The sequence below is a fragment of the Aegilops tauschii genome, chromosome 4 (assembly GCF_002575655.3).
Source record: "Aegilops tauschii subsp. strangulata cultivar AL8/78 chromosome 4, Aet v6.0, whole genome shotgun sequence".
Classification (NCBI taxonomy): Eukaryota; Viridiplantae; Streptophyta; class Magnoliopsida; order Poales; family Poaceae; genus Aegilops; species Aegilops tauschii.
The window spans coordinates 456,991,881-457,009,221 of NC_053038.3; the positions used below are offsets into that span (position 1 = coordinate 456,991,881).

At 41.8% G+C, this 17,341-nt stretch overlaps 1 protein-coding gene across 7 annotated transcripts; it reads right to left on the reverse strand.

The window, feature by feature from the left end:
* Window positions 1-12,379: 12,379 nt before the first annotated feature.
* On the reverse strand, window positions 12,380-17,030 carry LOC109763695 (probable pectinesterase 8). Of its 7 annotated transcripts, XM_073496907.1 has the most exons (9): window positions 16,545-16,998; window positions 15,917-16,058; window positions 15,736-15,825; window positions 14,860-14,973; window positions 13,723-14,284; window positions 13,453-13,624; window positions 13,154-13,360; window positions 12,808-13,067; window positions 12,380-12,720 (listed from the first exon to the last, which is right to left on the reverse strand). In XM_073496907.1, the coding sequence occupies exons 5-9, from the start codon at window positions 14,085-14,087 to the stop codon at window positions 12,549-12,551; spliced, it is 1,176 nt and encodes a 391-aa protein (XP_073353008.1). In that variant the 5' UTR covers window positions 14,088-14,284; window positions 14,860-14,973; window positions 15,736-15,825; window positions 15,917-16,058; window positions 16,545-16,998; the 3' UTR covers window positions 12,380-12,548. The 7 variants fall into 7 exon arrangements, with proteins under 7 accessions (XP_073353008.1, XP_020178157.1, XP_073353006.1 ...); XM_020322568.4 differs by having other exon boundaries at window positions 14,860-15,825; window positions 16,545-16,898; XM_073496905.1 differs by having other exon boundaries at window positions 12,380-13,067; window positions 15,917-16,025; window positions 16,545-16,827.
* Between the last annotated feature and the right edge of the window lie 311 nt (window positions 17,031-17,341).

Sequence of the window (17,341 nt, forward strand, 5' to 3'; positions counted from 1 at the left end):
CGTACTAAAATAACGCAAACTATTCTTTCCGATCGATCTAATCAAGAGTTCGTACTAAAGTAACACCATATGACACACATCAACCAACTCTAATGTCACCTAGATACTCCAATGTCACCACGAGTATCCGTGAGTTAATTCTACGATATGCATCAAACAACTTCATGATCATAATATTCAATCCACACAAAGAACTACAAAGAGACCCCAAAGTTTCTATCGGAGAAAAGATAGTAAAGACGTGCATCAACCCTATGCATAGCTTACCCCAATGTCACCTCGGGAATCCGCAAGTTGAGTGCCATAACATACATCATGTGTTCTCATATCTGAATATTCAATCCGACAAGACAAAACTTCAAAGGGTAAAGATTCAATTCATCACAACATGAGTATAGAGGGGAGAAACATCATATGATCCATCTATGTTAACAAAGCCCATGATATAGATCACGAGAGAGAGAGAGAGAGAGAGAGAGAGAGAGATTAAACACATAGCTACTGGTACAAACCCTCAGCCCCGAGGGTGGACTACTCCCTCCTCATCGTGGTGGTCGCCGGGATGATGAAGATGTCCACTGGTGATGATCCCCCTCTGGCAGGGTGCCGGAACGGGTCTAGATTGGTTTTCGGTGGCTACAGAGCCTTGCGGTGGCGGCACTTCTGATCTAGGTTAACCCCGAAGGGTTTTGGAATATTTGTGAATTTATAGGGTAAAGAGGGGGTGCAGGAGGCCACCGAGGTGGGCACAACCCACCTGGGCGTGCCTGGGCCCCCGGCGCGCCTTGGTGGGTTGTGCCCCCATCAGGGCACCCGCCAGGTGCTGCTATGGCCCATTTTGGGTGTTCTGGTCCATAAAAAAATCTCCAACAAGTTTCGAGGTGTTTGGACTCCGTTTGATATTGATTTCCTGCGTTGTAAAAAACAAGCAAAAACAGCAACTGGCACTGGGCACTGGGTCGATAGGTTAGTCCCAAAAAATGATATAAAGTTGCTATAAAATGATTGTAAAACATTCAAGAATGATAAAATAACAGGATGAATACTTCATAAATTATAGATACGTTGGAGACGTATCAAACACATGTATTGAGAATGGACCTCCTATCCTAAGGGCATCTGCAACGCGACTTATCAAATCTTTCCTATGTGTTCGGACTGAGGGGTTCGGACACTCTTAGGCCTTTAACGTTATTTATCAAATATTTGTCGATTGATTTGGATGTCTGAAATAACAAAAAGCATTCTCAAATCGAGTTATAGGAGAGTCTGAATGACCTGCCCGACCCACTTCTAGTTGGGCCACGTCTCCCTCACACTCATATTTTTTCCTCTTGATTGTTCTGGCCCACTATTGGTACAAGTAAGAGTCCAGAAAATGAGGGATTTGGAGGGCCTCCACCCGACCGGCTCTCTGCGGACATTTGAGAGGTCTGTTTGGTGATTGCCGTTAGAGATAACCCTGCATAAAGCGATGAACTACAAGCAAACGTGTAGCCACACTCACTCGGACTCCCTCCTCCCCTTGCACGGCTTTGGGCCCGCCTAGTGTAGGGCGCAAGGCGCATTTTTTTTCCTTTTTGTTATGTTTGTTTCCTTTTTCTTAAATGAATTCAAAAAATGTTCAACAAAATCTAAAAATCAAGAATTTGAAAGTTTTTCACAAATTTAAAAAATGTTCAGAAAATCTGGAAAAATGCTCGCCGATATAAAAACAATATTCATGATTTGAAAAACATGTTCATGAATTCTAAAACAATTTCAATTTTGAAAATTATACACAAATTTGATGTTTTGAATTCAAAACATGTACATAATTTTAAAAATTGTTGATGATTTCAGAAAAGGTTCATAAATTCAAAAAACAAAGTATGCACATTCACAAAAATATTCGTAAGTTTAAAAATGTTTGAAAATTTTCAAAATGATGTGAATTCGGAAAAAGTTCATGAATTCAAAAATTGTGTCTGAATTGAAATTTTTTTTGACGATATGTAAGCGAATTTGAATAATGTTTGTGAATTCAAAAAATGCTGCCAAGTCCAAAAAATGTTCCAGATTTTAAAAAATATGCTTCCAAATTTAGGTATTGAGAAGGGCGGAACGAGTGTTTGACGCACGTTACATCAAAATGGTGATCAAACACATAGGAGGTTGCATTTTCAGCAGGCCCACCTTGGTGCGTGGAGCGTTTGTTTTCACCTTGATTGCTTTTTTCTTCCTTCTCCATTTCTCCAATTGTATTTCTCAGAAAAAAAATCAGTCGTAGTAGAAAGTAAAAAAGATCAAAACCTTTTAAAAAAATACACAAATTTAAAATGGTTATTTAATTGATTTAAAACATGTTCTTGAATTTTTAGAAATATTCTCGAAACTAAAAAATTGCTTGATTTCTAAGAATGTTCTTAAATTTTTTCTAAGAAATTTCGTGTACTACAAAAATGTTTTGAATCTTTAAAAAATTTCAATATATTTAATAATGATCAATAATTAAGAAACAATTATCAAAGTTTTTAAAAATGCATGGATTTAAAAAAATGTTTTCGGATATTAAATGTATCCTTTATTTTGAAAATAGTCGAAAACTATAGAATTTTTTTTGGATTTATAACTTGTTCATGACTTTTAGAAATGGTAGAAAGGAGGAAACAAAAAAAGGGGAAAAAACAAAAAAATTGAAAAGGGAAATAAAAGAAATAAGAAGAACCCAAAGGAAAAAAATCCGAATAAATGAACTAAACAGAGAAGAAAACCTGAACAAAACCAATGCTCCGGAAAAGTAAATCGGCATACAAAAGAATTGACGATGGAAAGAAAAGAAATAAGAAAAAGCAAAAAGGGAAAAACAAAAGCAAGGAAAAGAAATAATGGAGAAGAAAACTTGAACAAAACCGATGGTGCAGGAAAGAAAATCAATATCAAATGACCACTACCACTTGGGCCAGTCAAAACAGGAAAACTGATACAAAAGGAAAACTGTACCAAAGAAAATCGTCCCCAATTGCCTTCTATTGACCCTGGTCCACAACACATCCCTCCTATGAGTTTCATCGACAACTTGACGAAATAAGTGTAAGTAAGAAACTCCAAGAAGGTTCTAAAGAAGAACAATCTATTGAGAATATGGCCAAGCACATATGTATCTTAGGGTATTTCCAACACTGACCCCAAATCGGACACTATATCCCTCTGTGGATGCGTATGGTCGGGTCCACATACAGTGATACAGGAGTCGGCATCTAACCAAGCCCGTCTACATTTCAAACCGTATTTTAACAAACCGGACAAATTACATACAAACCAGATGATTTTCATCTAAACAATAGTACATTCGTTATATTTTCAACACATTTCATTAAAAAAAAGCGATCGGACCTAAACCTAGTCTAAATCTAAGGCGGCGCATGTCCTCCGTGCCCATGTTGGGCGGCCGTGTCCATGTCTGGCGGCCGGCTGAGTCCCCTGATGTACAGAGAGTAGGACATGAGACTCGGACCTGAGGCTTTGCCACCTCCTATGCCCTATTCCTCCTCGTCGGAGTCCACAAACCGTCTGTCATCGTTGGATGTGAGGTCGATGATGGACGTGGATGGGACGACACACTCGTCATGCCACCAGCATCAATGACGTGTCGTTGGCGGCGCGAAGGGCACGCAACTGTTGGCATTCTCAACCGCGATTACCTGCGCCGCCAGCCCTGCCTCCGCGGCAGATGCGTCGCGACCGAGTTGCGAGCGGCTTGAGTGCACGCGGACTCGTAGGGTGCCTGCTGCTCAACGACAAAATTGGGGTTCTATGCCATGGCGCCACCGCCTCCTCATTCACGCGCTCGCAGTAGATTTGGCCCTCCGCCAACCGGTGCTGCTCGAGGAGGTAGAGGTTGTATCGTTGCTCCTCCTGCGCCTACCGAAACGCCTACAACGGCAAGGCCGCTGGTTGCTCTCTCCGCCATGGCGTCATTGAAGTGCGCATGCGCCTACTTCATGGTCAAGCCAACATGGACCGGCACAGGCAGGGGCGTCGAGTCATCGTGGGAGCCCATTTCGATCGTCGGGTCATCGTCGAAGACCTTCGGGGAGCTGGTCAGCATGCCTGGCCTCTATCTGCCTGGCACGACGGCCCTGCCAGCCACGGGCCACCACGTGCTTCTCCTCCGTCGAGAGGCTCTCCCGCAACGTTTTACTGCTCGTAGTCATGCTCATGGCGGATGTGGTCTACGGAGGATCATGTGGAGGAGACGTTTTGTGGTACGGTTTGTGCCCGGTGTGGCCTCATTTAGATAGTGGATGCCGATAAGGCCAAGGGGCGGGATGTGTCAATGCGGGGCCGGAGTTAGTTTCTCGGTCGACGTGCCTATTTAATGACGGCAGACGGGGGGACAGGCAGCCTGTTTGAGTGCGGTAGATATTTGTCCCGTCCCGTCTAGTAACGCCTCTCTGCCATTGAACATGCATGGAGACCGGGACACGGCGCGAGCGGTGCTCTTAGCCGGTGAGCCACTTCAATGCTGACGCCAGTGAAAGGCCACGTCCGCTCTGGGTCAACATCAATGTGGTGCTAGCGCTCTAGAGCGATATGAATGCAGTAAAACCACTTCGGGCGAGAAAGGGCATGGGCGAGGGAGAGGGTTTTTGGTGGGACCAGGTGGTCATACGCATGCGTGGCAGTGGTCTGGATGCCCGCAAAGCGCAGCCCCCCTCCCCTTCCGGCTTGCGAGAAAAATGACATCCGAATCGGTCCACGGATGGATGGGGTACCACACTGAATGGCAAAACACGTTCGGACAGCGCGCTACGGACGACGATTTAAGGATCAGCGATGAAGATGCCCTTAGAGTTCACCAATGTGACGCTCGTAGCAGCACATAGTCGGAAGACCAATTCAGCCTCTCACGCTAGGTATGTAGTTAAAATGTATTTGTTCACATATTTGAAAAAAGTGTTTACACATTAAAAAATATGCATATAATTTCAAAACGTGTTCATTTATTTATAGAAAGATGCATCTAGGGCGCGTTCATGTGCCTTTTGCATCCGTTGGCCCCTGCACGTGGCACTACAAATCAGAATCAACAACAATTCAAATATTAATAAAATAGATGATGTAAGAGACATGCAAAACTGTTTTGAACGTTTAAAAAATGCATTGCTTCCAAATCGGGTGTCCCAGTTAAATCCGTTTCATATTGTGTTTCTCACGCCAAGATCCTTCAATGTAAATCTCGCAAGGGCATATTCCAATGAATATTTTTTCAGAAGCAACTTTCAGTCACGAAAAGCAAGTTTGTGGTACAAATACGAATTTCTAGATCAGACCTATTTTCTACCACAACAATAAGTCAATAATCTCTTATACACTAGCACAATGCCCCTCGCGTTTTCACAAAGCTATAAGATACGAGGAGTTAGGTCACTCGAGTAGGAAACCGTCTAAACTAGAAAGGTTGGGTGCGCTTTGTTGCGCCGTTGCTATTGTTGGGTTTCTTAAAAACATTACTCACTCTATTTTATATAAGGTGTATTATATCTTTTTAAAGGCAAATCTTTTTAAGTTTGATCAAATTTGTAGAGATATATATCAAAATCCATAATACCAAATCGGTATAATTCATCATGAAATGAATTTCCATGTTTTTTGTTTAATATTGTGAATATTGACATTTTTGGCTCTGAACTTGGTCAAAGTTAAAGGAATTTGACTTCCAGAAAAACTAATACCCCCTATATTTTGGAACTGGCGGAATAGTTTGTTTGGCGGGGCGGGGAGATGATGGAGTGTGTTTTAACTTTTTATAATTCAATGATTTGGTGGCCTTTCTCGATGTGATTATGTGTTATTCGCTAAGAAACTCATATTTATGTGGAGAAATTTCTGCATCTATAGTTGCATGTATTATATAGTGCTACAGTATCATCATGGTGGCGTTTTTTTCTAGGTGGTGGGAGGGTGCGCAGGATTGATATTTTTTATGGGCGGGTTGCATCTGGTTGATTTACAAAATGATTGGCCCAATCAAAATCATCAACCAAATCCATAATTGAATATCTCAATCGAATTGAAGAGTTTCAAAATTAGGGAACAATAGTGAATTAAAATAATTGAATACGAGAACTCCTTGAGAAATTGTTGACCCACTCAAAATTGAGTGACTCAATTTTAAATTGAAGACTTCAAGTAATTGTGAGGCCTTAAAAATTAGGAAACCTATTGTATGTACAGTATAAAAGAATTGAATGAGAGAGCTTTGTGAAATTGTTGACCCGATCAAAATCGGATGACCCAATTTCAATTGAAGACCTCAATTGATTGTGAGCCCTTTAAAATTAGGTAGATTAGTGTTGTAGACTTATACACTAGCACAATGCCCCTTGCATTTCTACAAAGCTATAAGATACGAGGAGCTGTCACTTGACTAGGAAATCGTCTGTCTTGCAGCCTATGCACGTGGTTCACGATTGAAAAGAGCCAGAATACAATTAAAAGACATGAGGTGAGCATTTGAGAATCTTAAGCAATCATAGTATGTCTTGTGAAAACCTAGATTCTGGCCATGTGGTTGGATTCGGTGATGACGATGCTTAAGTATCGCTCCCTTCTTGAAGGCGTTGCTGCTGAAAAATCTTGTGATCTGTGTGGTGTCATGAGCTGATTGGTGTGGATATGGTCATTTGTAATTTTTCAATCACGGATCTAACCACTTTGGATTTTTCTTTATTCCCCACGTACAGATAGCTTTGGTCTTATATGACTATGTCATTTGCTAGCTTGTTTTGTGTGCGTGTGTTTGTGTTGTCTGTATGCATTCTAACTATGCAGAAGCCGGGTGTGCGCTATTTGAGTGTGTATCCACTTGTTGCTTCTTTTGAGTCAATAAAATCAACCCTTTATCAAAAAAATAGTATGTCATGCAAGAGGCATAGCATTTTGAATGTTGAAACATACAAGAATATGCCTTACTCAGTTGACTGCACAAGATAATGGATCGACAGATGACAGTGTCTATTGTCTTTTAGAACTACAATTTGTTCACTCACTTGTTGTGTAATATATAACCGGAAGAACTTAATATAGAAGAGAAATTGAAAATGAGCATAATGTTGAGTTGGAGTCGAGTTTATCATTTGTTATTTGTGCCTTCTAGAGATATTGGCCTAACAAGAAAGTAGAACTGTATTTTTGTTTGTATTAGGTTCCATATGCGATTAAATATATTTGTTTATTTATGTCTCTTGAAAGCTTGCTAGTCCCACATATGTGTAGAGGTGCTTTTCTATTGGTGAAGGTTGTTGGTCCCACATGTGAGCTTACCATCAACTCCAAAATTTATAAGTAGGAAAGGCTACTCAGTTATGAAAGCACGTTTGAGAAATAGTTGCTCACATATCATTAAAGTTGTTTTGTGTTCGTATGTAGGGCATGCATTAGTTTCTTCAAAGAAACAAATGGCCGAGTGGTTTGAAAGTAATGGATTTTAAAATTTCAAAAACTGCTTTACATGTCGCTGATGTCAATTATTTTTGTGTTTAGTGAGCACTGAATGATCTGGTATTACAATGCTTGAGTAGAGAGGTGTACGTGTCTCGTGTCCATAAGCATGCCACCATATAGCATTTGAGTTTTGAAAATTGTTCATGTTATTTTAAAAATATATTCATGGATATATAAAAAGTGTTCATCTAATTTTAAAAAGTGTTCATTCATGAATAAAAAATACTTGGGGTGGTCTGAGTGGAAACTCCTCCCTTTGTCCCTCCTCCAAGAAAAGGCGGCTAGGGTTTCTGCCTCCCGTCGGCGACGCCGCCGATCTCCCATGTCACCTGTGGCCTTAGGGCCATGGGTGCGCGGTGGATCATGGCCCTTGCTGGCGGGAGGGCTCCGTTTTCAGGTGCTTCTTCAAGTTTTGTTAGGGTTTGTGCCCTGCTCAACAAGACGAGACGGCGGCGGCTTCTTGAAGATGGAATAAGGTTCTCCGTGCCTAGTCCCCATCCCAATGGTGTGTCTAGCATCGTCGGAGGACGTGTGAAGGTGTGTCTCCTGCGGATCTCGCGAGATTTGGTCGGTGGTTATCTTTGTTGGATCCGCTCATATCCGGTCTTTGTTCACGTGTCTTCAGGTTGGATCCTTCCGATCTAAAACTCTCTTCATCGGCGGCGGTTGTTGTTCTGGGGCGTTGGTCCTATGGACCTTAGCACGACGACTTCCCGACTGTCTACTACAACAACTTGTGCTCGGCTCCGGCGGGGAAGGGGCGATGACGGCGGCGCACCTTCGGCTCGCTTCAGTGCTTGTAGTCGCTAGATGGTCTATGAATCTGGATATAACTTTTATTATTTCTGGTGTTCGTTGTACCACCATGATTGAAAATGAATAGATCGACAGTTTCCCGCAAAAAATATGAATAAAAATACTTAATTTTGCAAAAATGTACATGTATTCTAGAAAATATTTATGAACTGTCAAACGTTCACGAATACAATTCCATGAATTTAAAACATAAATGTGCTTGCTTTTTTTCAGAAAACTTGCTCTAAAATATGTTTGAGTATTTTAAAGCTGTTCATATGGTTTAAAAATGTAAAAGAACAAATGAGATGAAAAAATAAAGGAAGAAAAACCAGAAGTAAACCACAGAAAGAATTTTGTTTTAAAAAAACGACAAAAACCGCCCAGGAGAACTGAAGAAAACCACCCAAACGAAATAACGATTCTGACCAGTTTGGGCCAGCCCAGTAACGAACGCTCTGTGCAAATCCCTGACAACCTGTCGCACAAAGCGTCGGAAAATCCTATTGACCGCTCATTGCCGCAAACTGCCGGCGATTCGCACAGGCGCGAGCACCGAGCGATGCTTTTGGGCCGGTCCACTTACGAACTGCCGACTCCGGTTTTGTGAACCTTCTAGACGGTTCCGTGAACCAGTTTTTTTTCTTTTACTGGTTTTCCACTTTTTTTCACCTTTCTGTTTACTTTACTTTACTTTTTTTTATCATTTTCTGTTTCTTTTTCATTTTTACGTTTTTTCTTTTTTGTTTCCTTTTATTTTTCAAGTTTATTTTTCTTTTTCAGAACATGTTCGCAGCTTTACAAAATGTTTAGGATTTTATTTTAATTTATTTTTCTTTTCTTCTCTTTTTTCCAAAAAAATCGAAAATTTTAAATTTTGTTCGTGTTTCCAAAAATGTTCTCAAAATTCAAAAACTGTTCTCATTACACAAAAAAGTTCAAAACTTTCGAAATTCAGAAAATGTACTGGATTTAAATTTTTTGTTCACATACTCAAAAAATGTTCGCGTTTTCAAATTTGTTCGGCATTTTCAAAATTGTTCTCCATTTTAAAATTTGTTCTCAAGATTCAAAAAATGTTCGCGCTTCCAAATTTGTTCGGGATTTTTCAAAAAAATTCTCCGTTTCAAAATTTGTTCTCAAGATTCAAAAAAGGTTCTGCTTCAAAAATAGTTTGCGCTTCCAAATTTGTTCTCAAGATTTAAAAATCCTTCGTGCTTTAAACAATTGTTCACAAATTTCAAAAATGTTTGGGAAATTCAAAATTAGTTCTTTTTCATAGAATTTTGTTTGCATTTTTTGAAGAAAAAAAACGTATGTTCAAAAAATTACTCAAATTTTGGAAAAAAATTGGGATTTTGTCAAACTGTGTTTGCAATTTTAAATAATGTTACTAATTTACGTTGCTTCATGTTCAAATACCTTTGGTAGCTCAACCGGTAGGAGCGCATGATCACTTTCATGAGATCCTGTATTCGGTCCCGTCGGAGGGCGCCTATTTTTTTATGCTTGCTGCCGATTTGTTTTCTTCATGGGCCGGCCCAGGCAGAGAAACAGCAAAACGCGCGCATCGCGGGCCAGAAAGCCCGCCAATCAGCTGCTCTGTGCGAAGCCACACCTACTTGACGCAGAATGCGTCACATAGGACATCCCCCAAAGCGTCGGATGGGGAGAACATGTCTGTTATACCGAGAACATTGCCCGCCGCGGATAGTAGTTGGGCTAGCGCTCAGGTGCTACCGACTAAATTGTTCTTTTTACATAAATATCAAAATATATAATCTAACTATCTATATATAATTTTTTTAATAATTAGAAGTATTAGTGTGTTACTGAAAATACATATGTTAAAACTAAGTTATTCATACAAGTGTAATGTTCATGTAATTAATAGAAGTGTTTTCACATTTCAAAAATCATATCTTTATCTTTATCTAATATTAAAGAAAGCAGACTTTCATAGTTCTCCATACGTCACCCGTTTATATCCGTTGATTTTATGTTAAGCATACGGATTGACGGATGAGATTTAAATTTAAAACTAGATCTATGTTTCTTCCTGTCTAAATAAAAGTTGCCGATCACACACACATGAACCTTTGATCGGCCGCCTGGGCCTTGGCCCATGGTACATCTGATGGGCCAGCCAATTTTATTGCCATCGGACGGACAAGCAGCGAAAAAAGTATTTGCACCCCAGAAGGATCGAAGTCAGGACCTGAATTACCTACATTGACGGACACATCCATCCGAGCTAGCCAGCATTTGTGTTAGCAATTATCCAACCTCTTTTCTTTATACAAAACCTTACCACTTTTTATATGTCCCTGGATTAACCGAAAATAAGGAAGCTATCTTGACAATCATCAAGAAAAGAAGAGGGACTCCATAAATTATGCCGTGGTGTTGGCTCGAATTAAAGGAAATTGTGGGCACATGTCAATGAAAAAAAAAGCATATGTTAGTTGGAAATTGTGTGAGCACGTACGTGCCAAAATAAAAAAAAGGATATTCTGGGTAAAATAAAGGAAATTGTGGGCTCATGTAAAGAAAAGAGAGCGTTAAAAAAATAAAAGAGGATATGCTGGGTAAAAGAAAGGAAATTGTGCGCTCATGGAAAGAAAAGAGATCCTTAAAAGGAGAGGAATATGCTGGGTAGAGTAAATCGTGGGATGGTCTAAAGAAAAGAGAGCCTGGAAAAAGAAAGGGCTTGCATGCGGCATACATGGCTAATTGGCTCTCTAATGCGGGATGCTGCATGGCGATTAATTGGATCTTAAAAATGAAACATGCAGGATTATTATGCACTGCAATTAATTCCAGGTGTCCAACAATTAACGGGACTGCGTCCGTGGATGGCGTTGATCATTATTGTTGCACAAAAGTCATACCAAAACTATCAACAATGGGATTGTGGGTTCATGAATGGATGTTTAAAAAAAAAACATATTAATTGGAGAGAGCAAATGTAGCACATACACTAAAAACTCGACAAAAGGACTTGGAAACACACGTGTTTTAGAAACTTTGCGCAAAAGACCTCCTAAAAGCAAAATAATAATAGTCTTTGAACACCCCTGCACACATCTTCTTCGAAGCTCGTCGCTGCTTAAAGACATTGAACACAGAGAAGACAAGCAACCCCACACACCAGGTCCGTCGAAGCACCATAGCTGAAGCAACGTTCAGCCGATTGATTGACCCATCGCAGATCGATGAGGCCGAAACTCTGTGAATCGTCGGCCCAAGATCATCCACGTGCTCACCTGACTACAAAACTGGAAGTCTTTGTCCAACGCTGTCGGAGAAGAGAGTCACCACTATACAACCTCCTGGATCCCCAATGGCAACGTAGGGAACACCACCGAGATGAAGGCGGACTCGGAGGAAAAAAACTAGGCACAAGTTTGGTGACCACTACCAAGCTGATCATTCCCACAAACACCAAGATCTTGCTGGCAACACATGACCTGCGAGAAGACCACGACTCCTCACTCTGTAAATGCCATTTTGTGGACACGCCAATTATCTCTTTCGTTGCAACGCACGGGCATATGTACTAGTAAACAAAAAAAGCGTGTAGGCGAGTTTAGCTATTGGCCTAGACCACAACAGGGCACCGTGTAGGCGAGCAAGCGACCACTATTACTTGCAATTAGCGAGAAATTGCGTTTTCGTGTTATGGGTAACTATTGTAGCGTTACTTTGATTTATGTATGGCATATCTTATCTTTCTTTGATTAGAGATAATCTCTTGGCTAAGAGAAGGCAAGACCTCTTTTTTCCTTTCTCTCTCTTCCACCTCACCAGTTATTCATGCGATGTAAATGAACTGTTCAGCTGATGTTACCCGAAGCGCAGAGTAGATAGCAGGCAACAACCAAATGTGTATTCAGAACGATTTGCAACTATGAACTTTCTTCTCACACTTGAGAACCTATCTTAAAGACATGTATCCTTTTCTCTCATTGGTTTATTAGATCTAATGTGCAGATCATTTCTTTCACCATGACTGTTTTTTGTTTCATATATGCATATTACAGCTACAATGACCAGGTCAAGTAAATGTAGATTAGTGACAGAGGACAATCCAATCTTTGTCGAAATCAATACATTTCTGAAATTCCAAATGATGTACTTTTCCCAGGTGATTTAATGTACTATATGGTATGTGAGAGAATCCAACAAATGGATTTGTGCTAACTTGTTCCTTTTGCTTGTCTGTGATACAATGCTACATAACTTTAAACTGGGAATTTATGACTTCATGCAGATATTAGTGAGTCGCAGTATGGTTTCAGCCATAGATCACCGTCGATAAAAGATGTGTTCAAGTAAGGCAATGCTTGCACGTCGCTGAGCTCAAGAGCGTACGGCACTCTGCCCGCCAGGTGTGCGCCATCGCCTGTACACTTGTACTCTCCATAAAACACACTCCTGGCAATGGAAATCATAGAACAAACCGATGTTAGCGTGCATTCTGAATTGATTCCAGAAAACACTAGCAGTACAGGAGAGGCATACTGATCTCTTGAAGGATCATTCCAATCATTCCATCCATCGGAGGCGATGATATTTGACATCGAAGTGTATGCGAATACAACACGGGAGTAAGGTCTCCACGCTCGCCCGAGCCATATCCACCCGGTGCCACCGATGCTGCAGTTGACAAATGAATACCCGGTGTTTTCTTGGTTGGATTCCCGGGCATGTGCAGTAACTGAACCTGTGATGGATCTCACCCCTGCAGGCACAGGATCTGCTATGGAAATCAATCTGCAGTTCTGAGGAGTACACATGTGGAAGCAAGGAATTAGTGAACGAACTCAGTGCTTTTTCTTCCAGTCCTTGAGAAATAACTTTGACTCACCTCATAGAGTGACCTAGCATCTCCGAAGATGAAGTCGATGGAGCCCTGAATGAAACATTCCTTGAAGTAATGCCGGCCCCGATCATCGTGCAGTGTATCTTGTGCCCCAAAGAAGCCACAGCCCCAGAATGCCGCCTGGTCACCGCCGATCCTCAGAGCGACCGCCTGAGCACCGACATCTCCGGGTCTTGGAATTGGTGCTACATTCTGGTGTCAAGATGATTAAGAGAGTTAGAGTGCTACTCAAGGTGCATGCAGTGTGGCTTAACTGAAACATGATCTGCAGTGTTCGCGGTTACAATGAAGCTGATGTTCTTCGCGACAAAGCCGGCTGCGAAAACAGAAACCGAAGCGCTGTAGAAGGTTCCATGTGATGAGTTGGCGGTGTCGTTCCACATGATTGCCGTCAGATCAAATCCCTGCCCCTGAAATGTGATGTTGGGCTTTGTAGCAGGGACTGTTACTTTCTCACTGTAACAACAATGCAGCTTCATTAACAGCACACTTATTAATTTTGCACTTTGAACATGAAGTGATGTTAGGAGTATGATCAAAGAAAAATTGGTTACAAATAGATGCCCTTGTTGATCCACACAACGTTCCTCTTTTGGCTGGATCTTGGCACAGCATCAACCGCGGACTGCACTGTGGTGAAGTCGCAGCAGCCGTTGGGATCGACACAGAAGATCGATGTTGCTGCGGTGTTAGGCGGTGGGAAGTCTGGCGGGAAATCATCACAGAGCGGGTCATACGAACCACGATGGCGATGATAGTTAGAAAAATAATGAACTGTAAGGAAATTAAATGGAAGGAGTGGTGTTGCAAGATCAAGCAGAGCTCGAAGGAATGAAGTGGTTGGGTTATTGAGATGGGCAAAGAAGAGCAGAAATGCAGCAGGTACACAGCAATAGAGGGAGATGGCTTTGGCGCTCATCTGTATGGCTGGAAGTCTCACTATTGCTTCGGAATATGAGATGGGTCTGAGGGCATTTTAACAGGATCAAATGCGCTTTAAGAAGCAGCCTAAATTGCATGCCTTGCAAACAACCGATCTCCTTTCTTCAAGCTTGAGACGCCCGCACAAGCCAGTAGCCCACAGGAACAGCTATCATCTAAACAATGAAGCATTTCCTGAAATGAAAAGGTAGGTTCATGTCACTGTCAGAATCCAGGCATTATCTGATCAAGTAGTTGCTTCAAAGGTTGGTTCGCCGCGACAATTAGCAAATGCCCATATCCAAAAGAGGAAACCATGAGATCATGCGAAAGAGGTGTGAGGATGATGATCTCTTTCGGACAACAGATAACAAGATGAATATATTCAAGTAGTTTTGACATCCGCGGTTAACCATATAAACAGAAGAAAGAAAAAAATAAGACCAATTGTGAGGTCGGCAAAAAGGTTTTGTTACCTTAATCCCAATAAGATGTAAACCAAAGAAATAGCACGTCACCATCACAAGACAGAGATAAACAGAATATAGATGCTATTGCTTCAAATAAGGTTCATAGTGTGCCTGCCATAGCCCATAGGACCAGCCAACCACTGGGCAACAACTGCCACAATTTGCATGACCAGACTTGCACGGATGCATTTAATGCGCGTATTCAGATAAATGACAGAGGGCTCAACATCTCGCACCAGATGTCAAAACACCAAAGCTAGACGAATTCTAAGTGGGCACTTTTATCTAATACGACTATACCTATACTAATTTTGACAAGCTCAAGCTGCCGTGAATGTTTTCTTTCCAGTGCCGCCTGTGGACACAGGTGGAATGACTTTAAGGAGGTTGAACCTCACAGTTTTCGACAAAGGCCTGCAGCACATACAGTACAAAAAATATCAGCATCGAATGGAAGTCCAGTCCCCCAGTTCAGGAATCCGAACAAGCAGGGGACTGGTATCCAACAGTTCCTGGAATCACGGTAATTTGTTGTGAAGAAATAAAAGTAACCACCCAGTTTCTGAAACCCCGTTGTGCATTTAATAAACTTACGGTTGTCACATAAGAGTATTTTCATCCCAAGAAAATAAAAAATAATATTTAAGGTTGCTTGGTTATGACAATGGCAATACAACGCATACATCAAGGACTACAACCCCAATGGGGAAATGACAAACTATTTTCCCATAGAATGTTAAGTATAAGTCAAGAAACAAAAGAATTCATGTTTCCCTTCATTTGTAAAATCATTTTAAAGCAAGCAGAAGACTGACATACCTTTGGAGTCCTTGCACGGGGTTGAAACTTTTAAGCCTCACATTCCCAAGTAATTTTACGGTGGGCCAACAGAATTGAAATCATAAAGAACCAGACAATACTCCCTCCATCCCAATGAATAAGGCACACACTTCCGAAAAATCAACTTTGACCGTAAATTACATCAATAATTTGATTTTTTTGTATCTTACAAATTATACCATTGAACACTTCTTTCCAATACAAATTCAACGGTATAATTTTTATTACATATAGCCCATATTTGGTTGGTCTAATTTACGGTCAAAGTTAAATTTTGGGATGTGTGAGCACCTTGTTCATTAGAATGGAGGAAGTACATCAGCTAGAAAGCAATACCTGCACTGGCCAATGATGACATGGTCTCCTTCCTTGACCCGGAAGAAAGGAGAAATGTGAGGAGAAATGCTGGGGTGCCTCTTCTCATACCTACAAGGCAGAGGGTTCACTTCCAAGTTAGATGCCACAGCAGGTAAGAAGAATGAGAGATAGCCCTGAAGTCCTCCAGTGTGTCACTTACCTCTGATATTTCTACAAAATGGAGACAGTTCCTGCGGACAATGACAGTCCTATTCATCTTCGCATTGTGGCATGTTCCAGCATTAATTCTGCCTCTGATAAAACAGTTCCTGTGAATGGGCACTTCCTGTCAATGTACATCCCTGAAATAAATTAAGTTAACAATCTGATTTCATTCTCCCTAGTTTTCGCCTCCAACAGCTACGCCCATCTCAGGTACACATGCTTCCGCTCTGTTTAGCGTGTTCTAATCATGAGGTCAAGATTCTATTTATGTTAAATTAACACTAAAGTATTATTTCTATCATTGGTATCATGAGCCCCTTGATCTCTCTTGAGAATACTAATCAGGCCTACCTTGATGCTATTTTCTTAAGCGATAGGCCTAATCTTCATGATTAAGTGTTGAACATGTATCGTTCATTGCCTTCTCTTCAATCCCGAGTGCTTGAAATTAGCTCCTACTGTTTTTCTGGTTATTAGTCACGGCTCGTAACAATTGAGTAGGAGGGGAATTGCAAACTGAAAACCGTACAAGTTTTCCCCAATTTAGGAACCCTAGCCATAGATTTCTCTCTAACCCCGAACCTTAAGAAAATCCCCAACAGTAGAGGGCTCGGGATGCTCACTTGCGCCGCCGCGTGCGTTGGAGCAGCCGAAAATCAAGGAAGACGACGCCCGCGTTCTCCATGCCGCGCGCGCCGCCCTCAACTTCTCATGCCGAAAATTAAGGAAGACGATGCCCGCGTTCTCCATCACCGGTCGCCCTGCGTGGGCTTGGTGCTCCTGCCCCTCGATTCACTCGAAAGGCGATGGCGAACGTGGCGACGCGCCTCAAGTTGCCGCATCGTCGTCATCTTCTTCGGAAGAGACGCGCGGGATCGAGGCGCTCGGCGCCGAACAGAAAGGATGACAGCGAGTGCAGCTTACGTGCCGTGCGTCGCCGTCATCACCTCATGGCCGCTGCGGCAACAAACACCGCCGGCAGCTTTCCTCAGCACGCCGCCGACAGTGAGGCGGAGCAGCGGTAGGCTGGGCTGCTGCTCGGACTTCGAGCGCCTTAGGGGGGCCCATTTTGTACGTGGGCTACGACCATGGTTTGCTTGTTCCCCTTTAGGTAATTTCGGCTACTGGGCCGAATAATTAACGGGCTACAGTCGCCTTTGTGGCCGAAATGAACTTTTCGGACCTTATAATTGTATTCAGTGCGTCATGAAGTTTCTAATAATATTTCTAAAAAATGAAGTTTCTAATAATGTTGTATACACTGTAAAAAATAGTAATTGTGTGCCAAAAATATAATGTGATTTTTTTATATAAATTGTGATAAAGCTTTCTAACGGGCTGCGTGGGGCGGCCGCGGAGATCGGGCGGCGCAGAGCGCAGCATGGAGCCAGCCGCGCAAGGCCCTGGTGTAACGGACGAT

Bases quoted from the DNA above. Each gene is read 5' to 3' on its own strand.
- LOC109763695 (XM_073496903.1), bottom strand. From the start codon at position 14,087: ATGAGCGCCAAAGCCATCTCCCTCTATTGCTGTGTACCTGCTGCATTT. The intron at 13,361-13,452 runs GTAACCGCGAAC...TCTTGACACCAG, and splicing joins CGAAGAACATCAGCTTCATT to AATGTAGCACCAATTCCAAG. The intron at 13,068-13,153 runs GTGAGTCAAAGT...TGTACTCCTCAG, and splicing joins ATGCTAGGTCACTCTATGAG to AACTGCAGATTGATTTCCAT.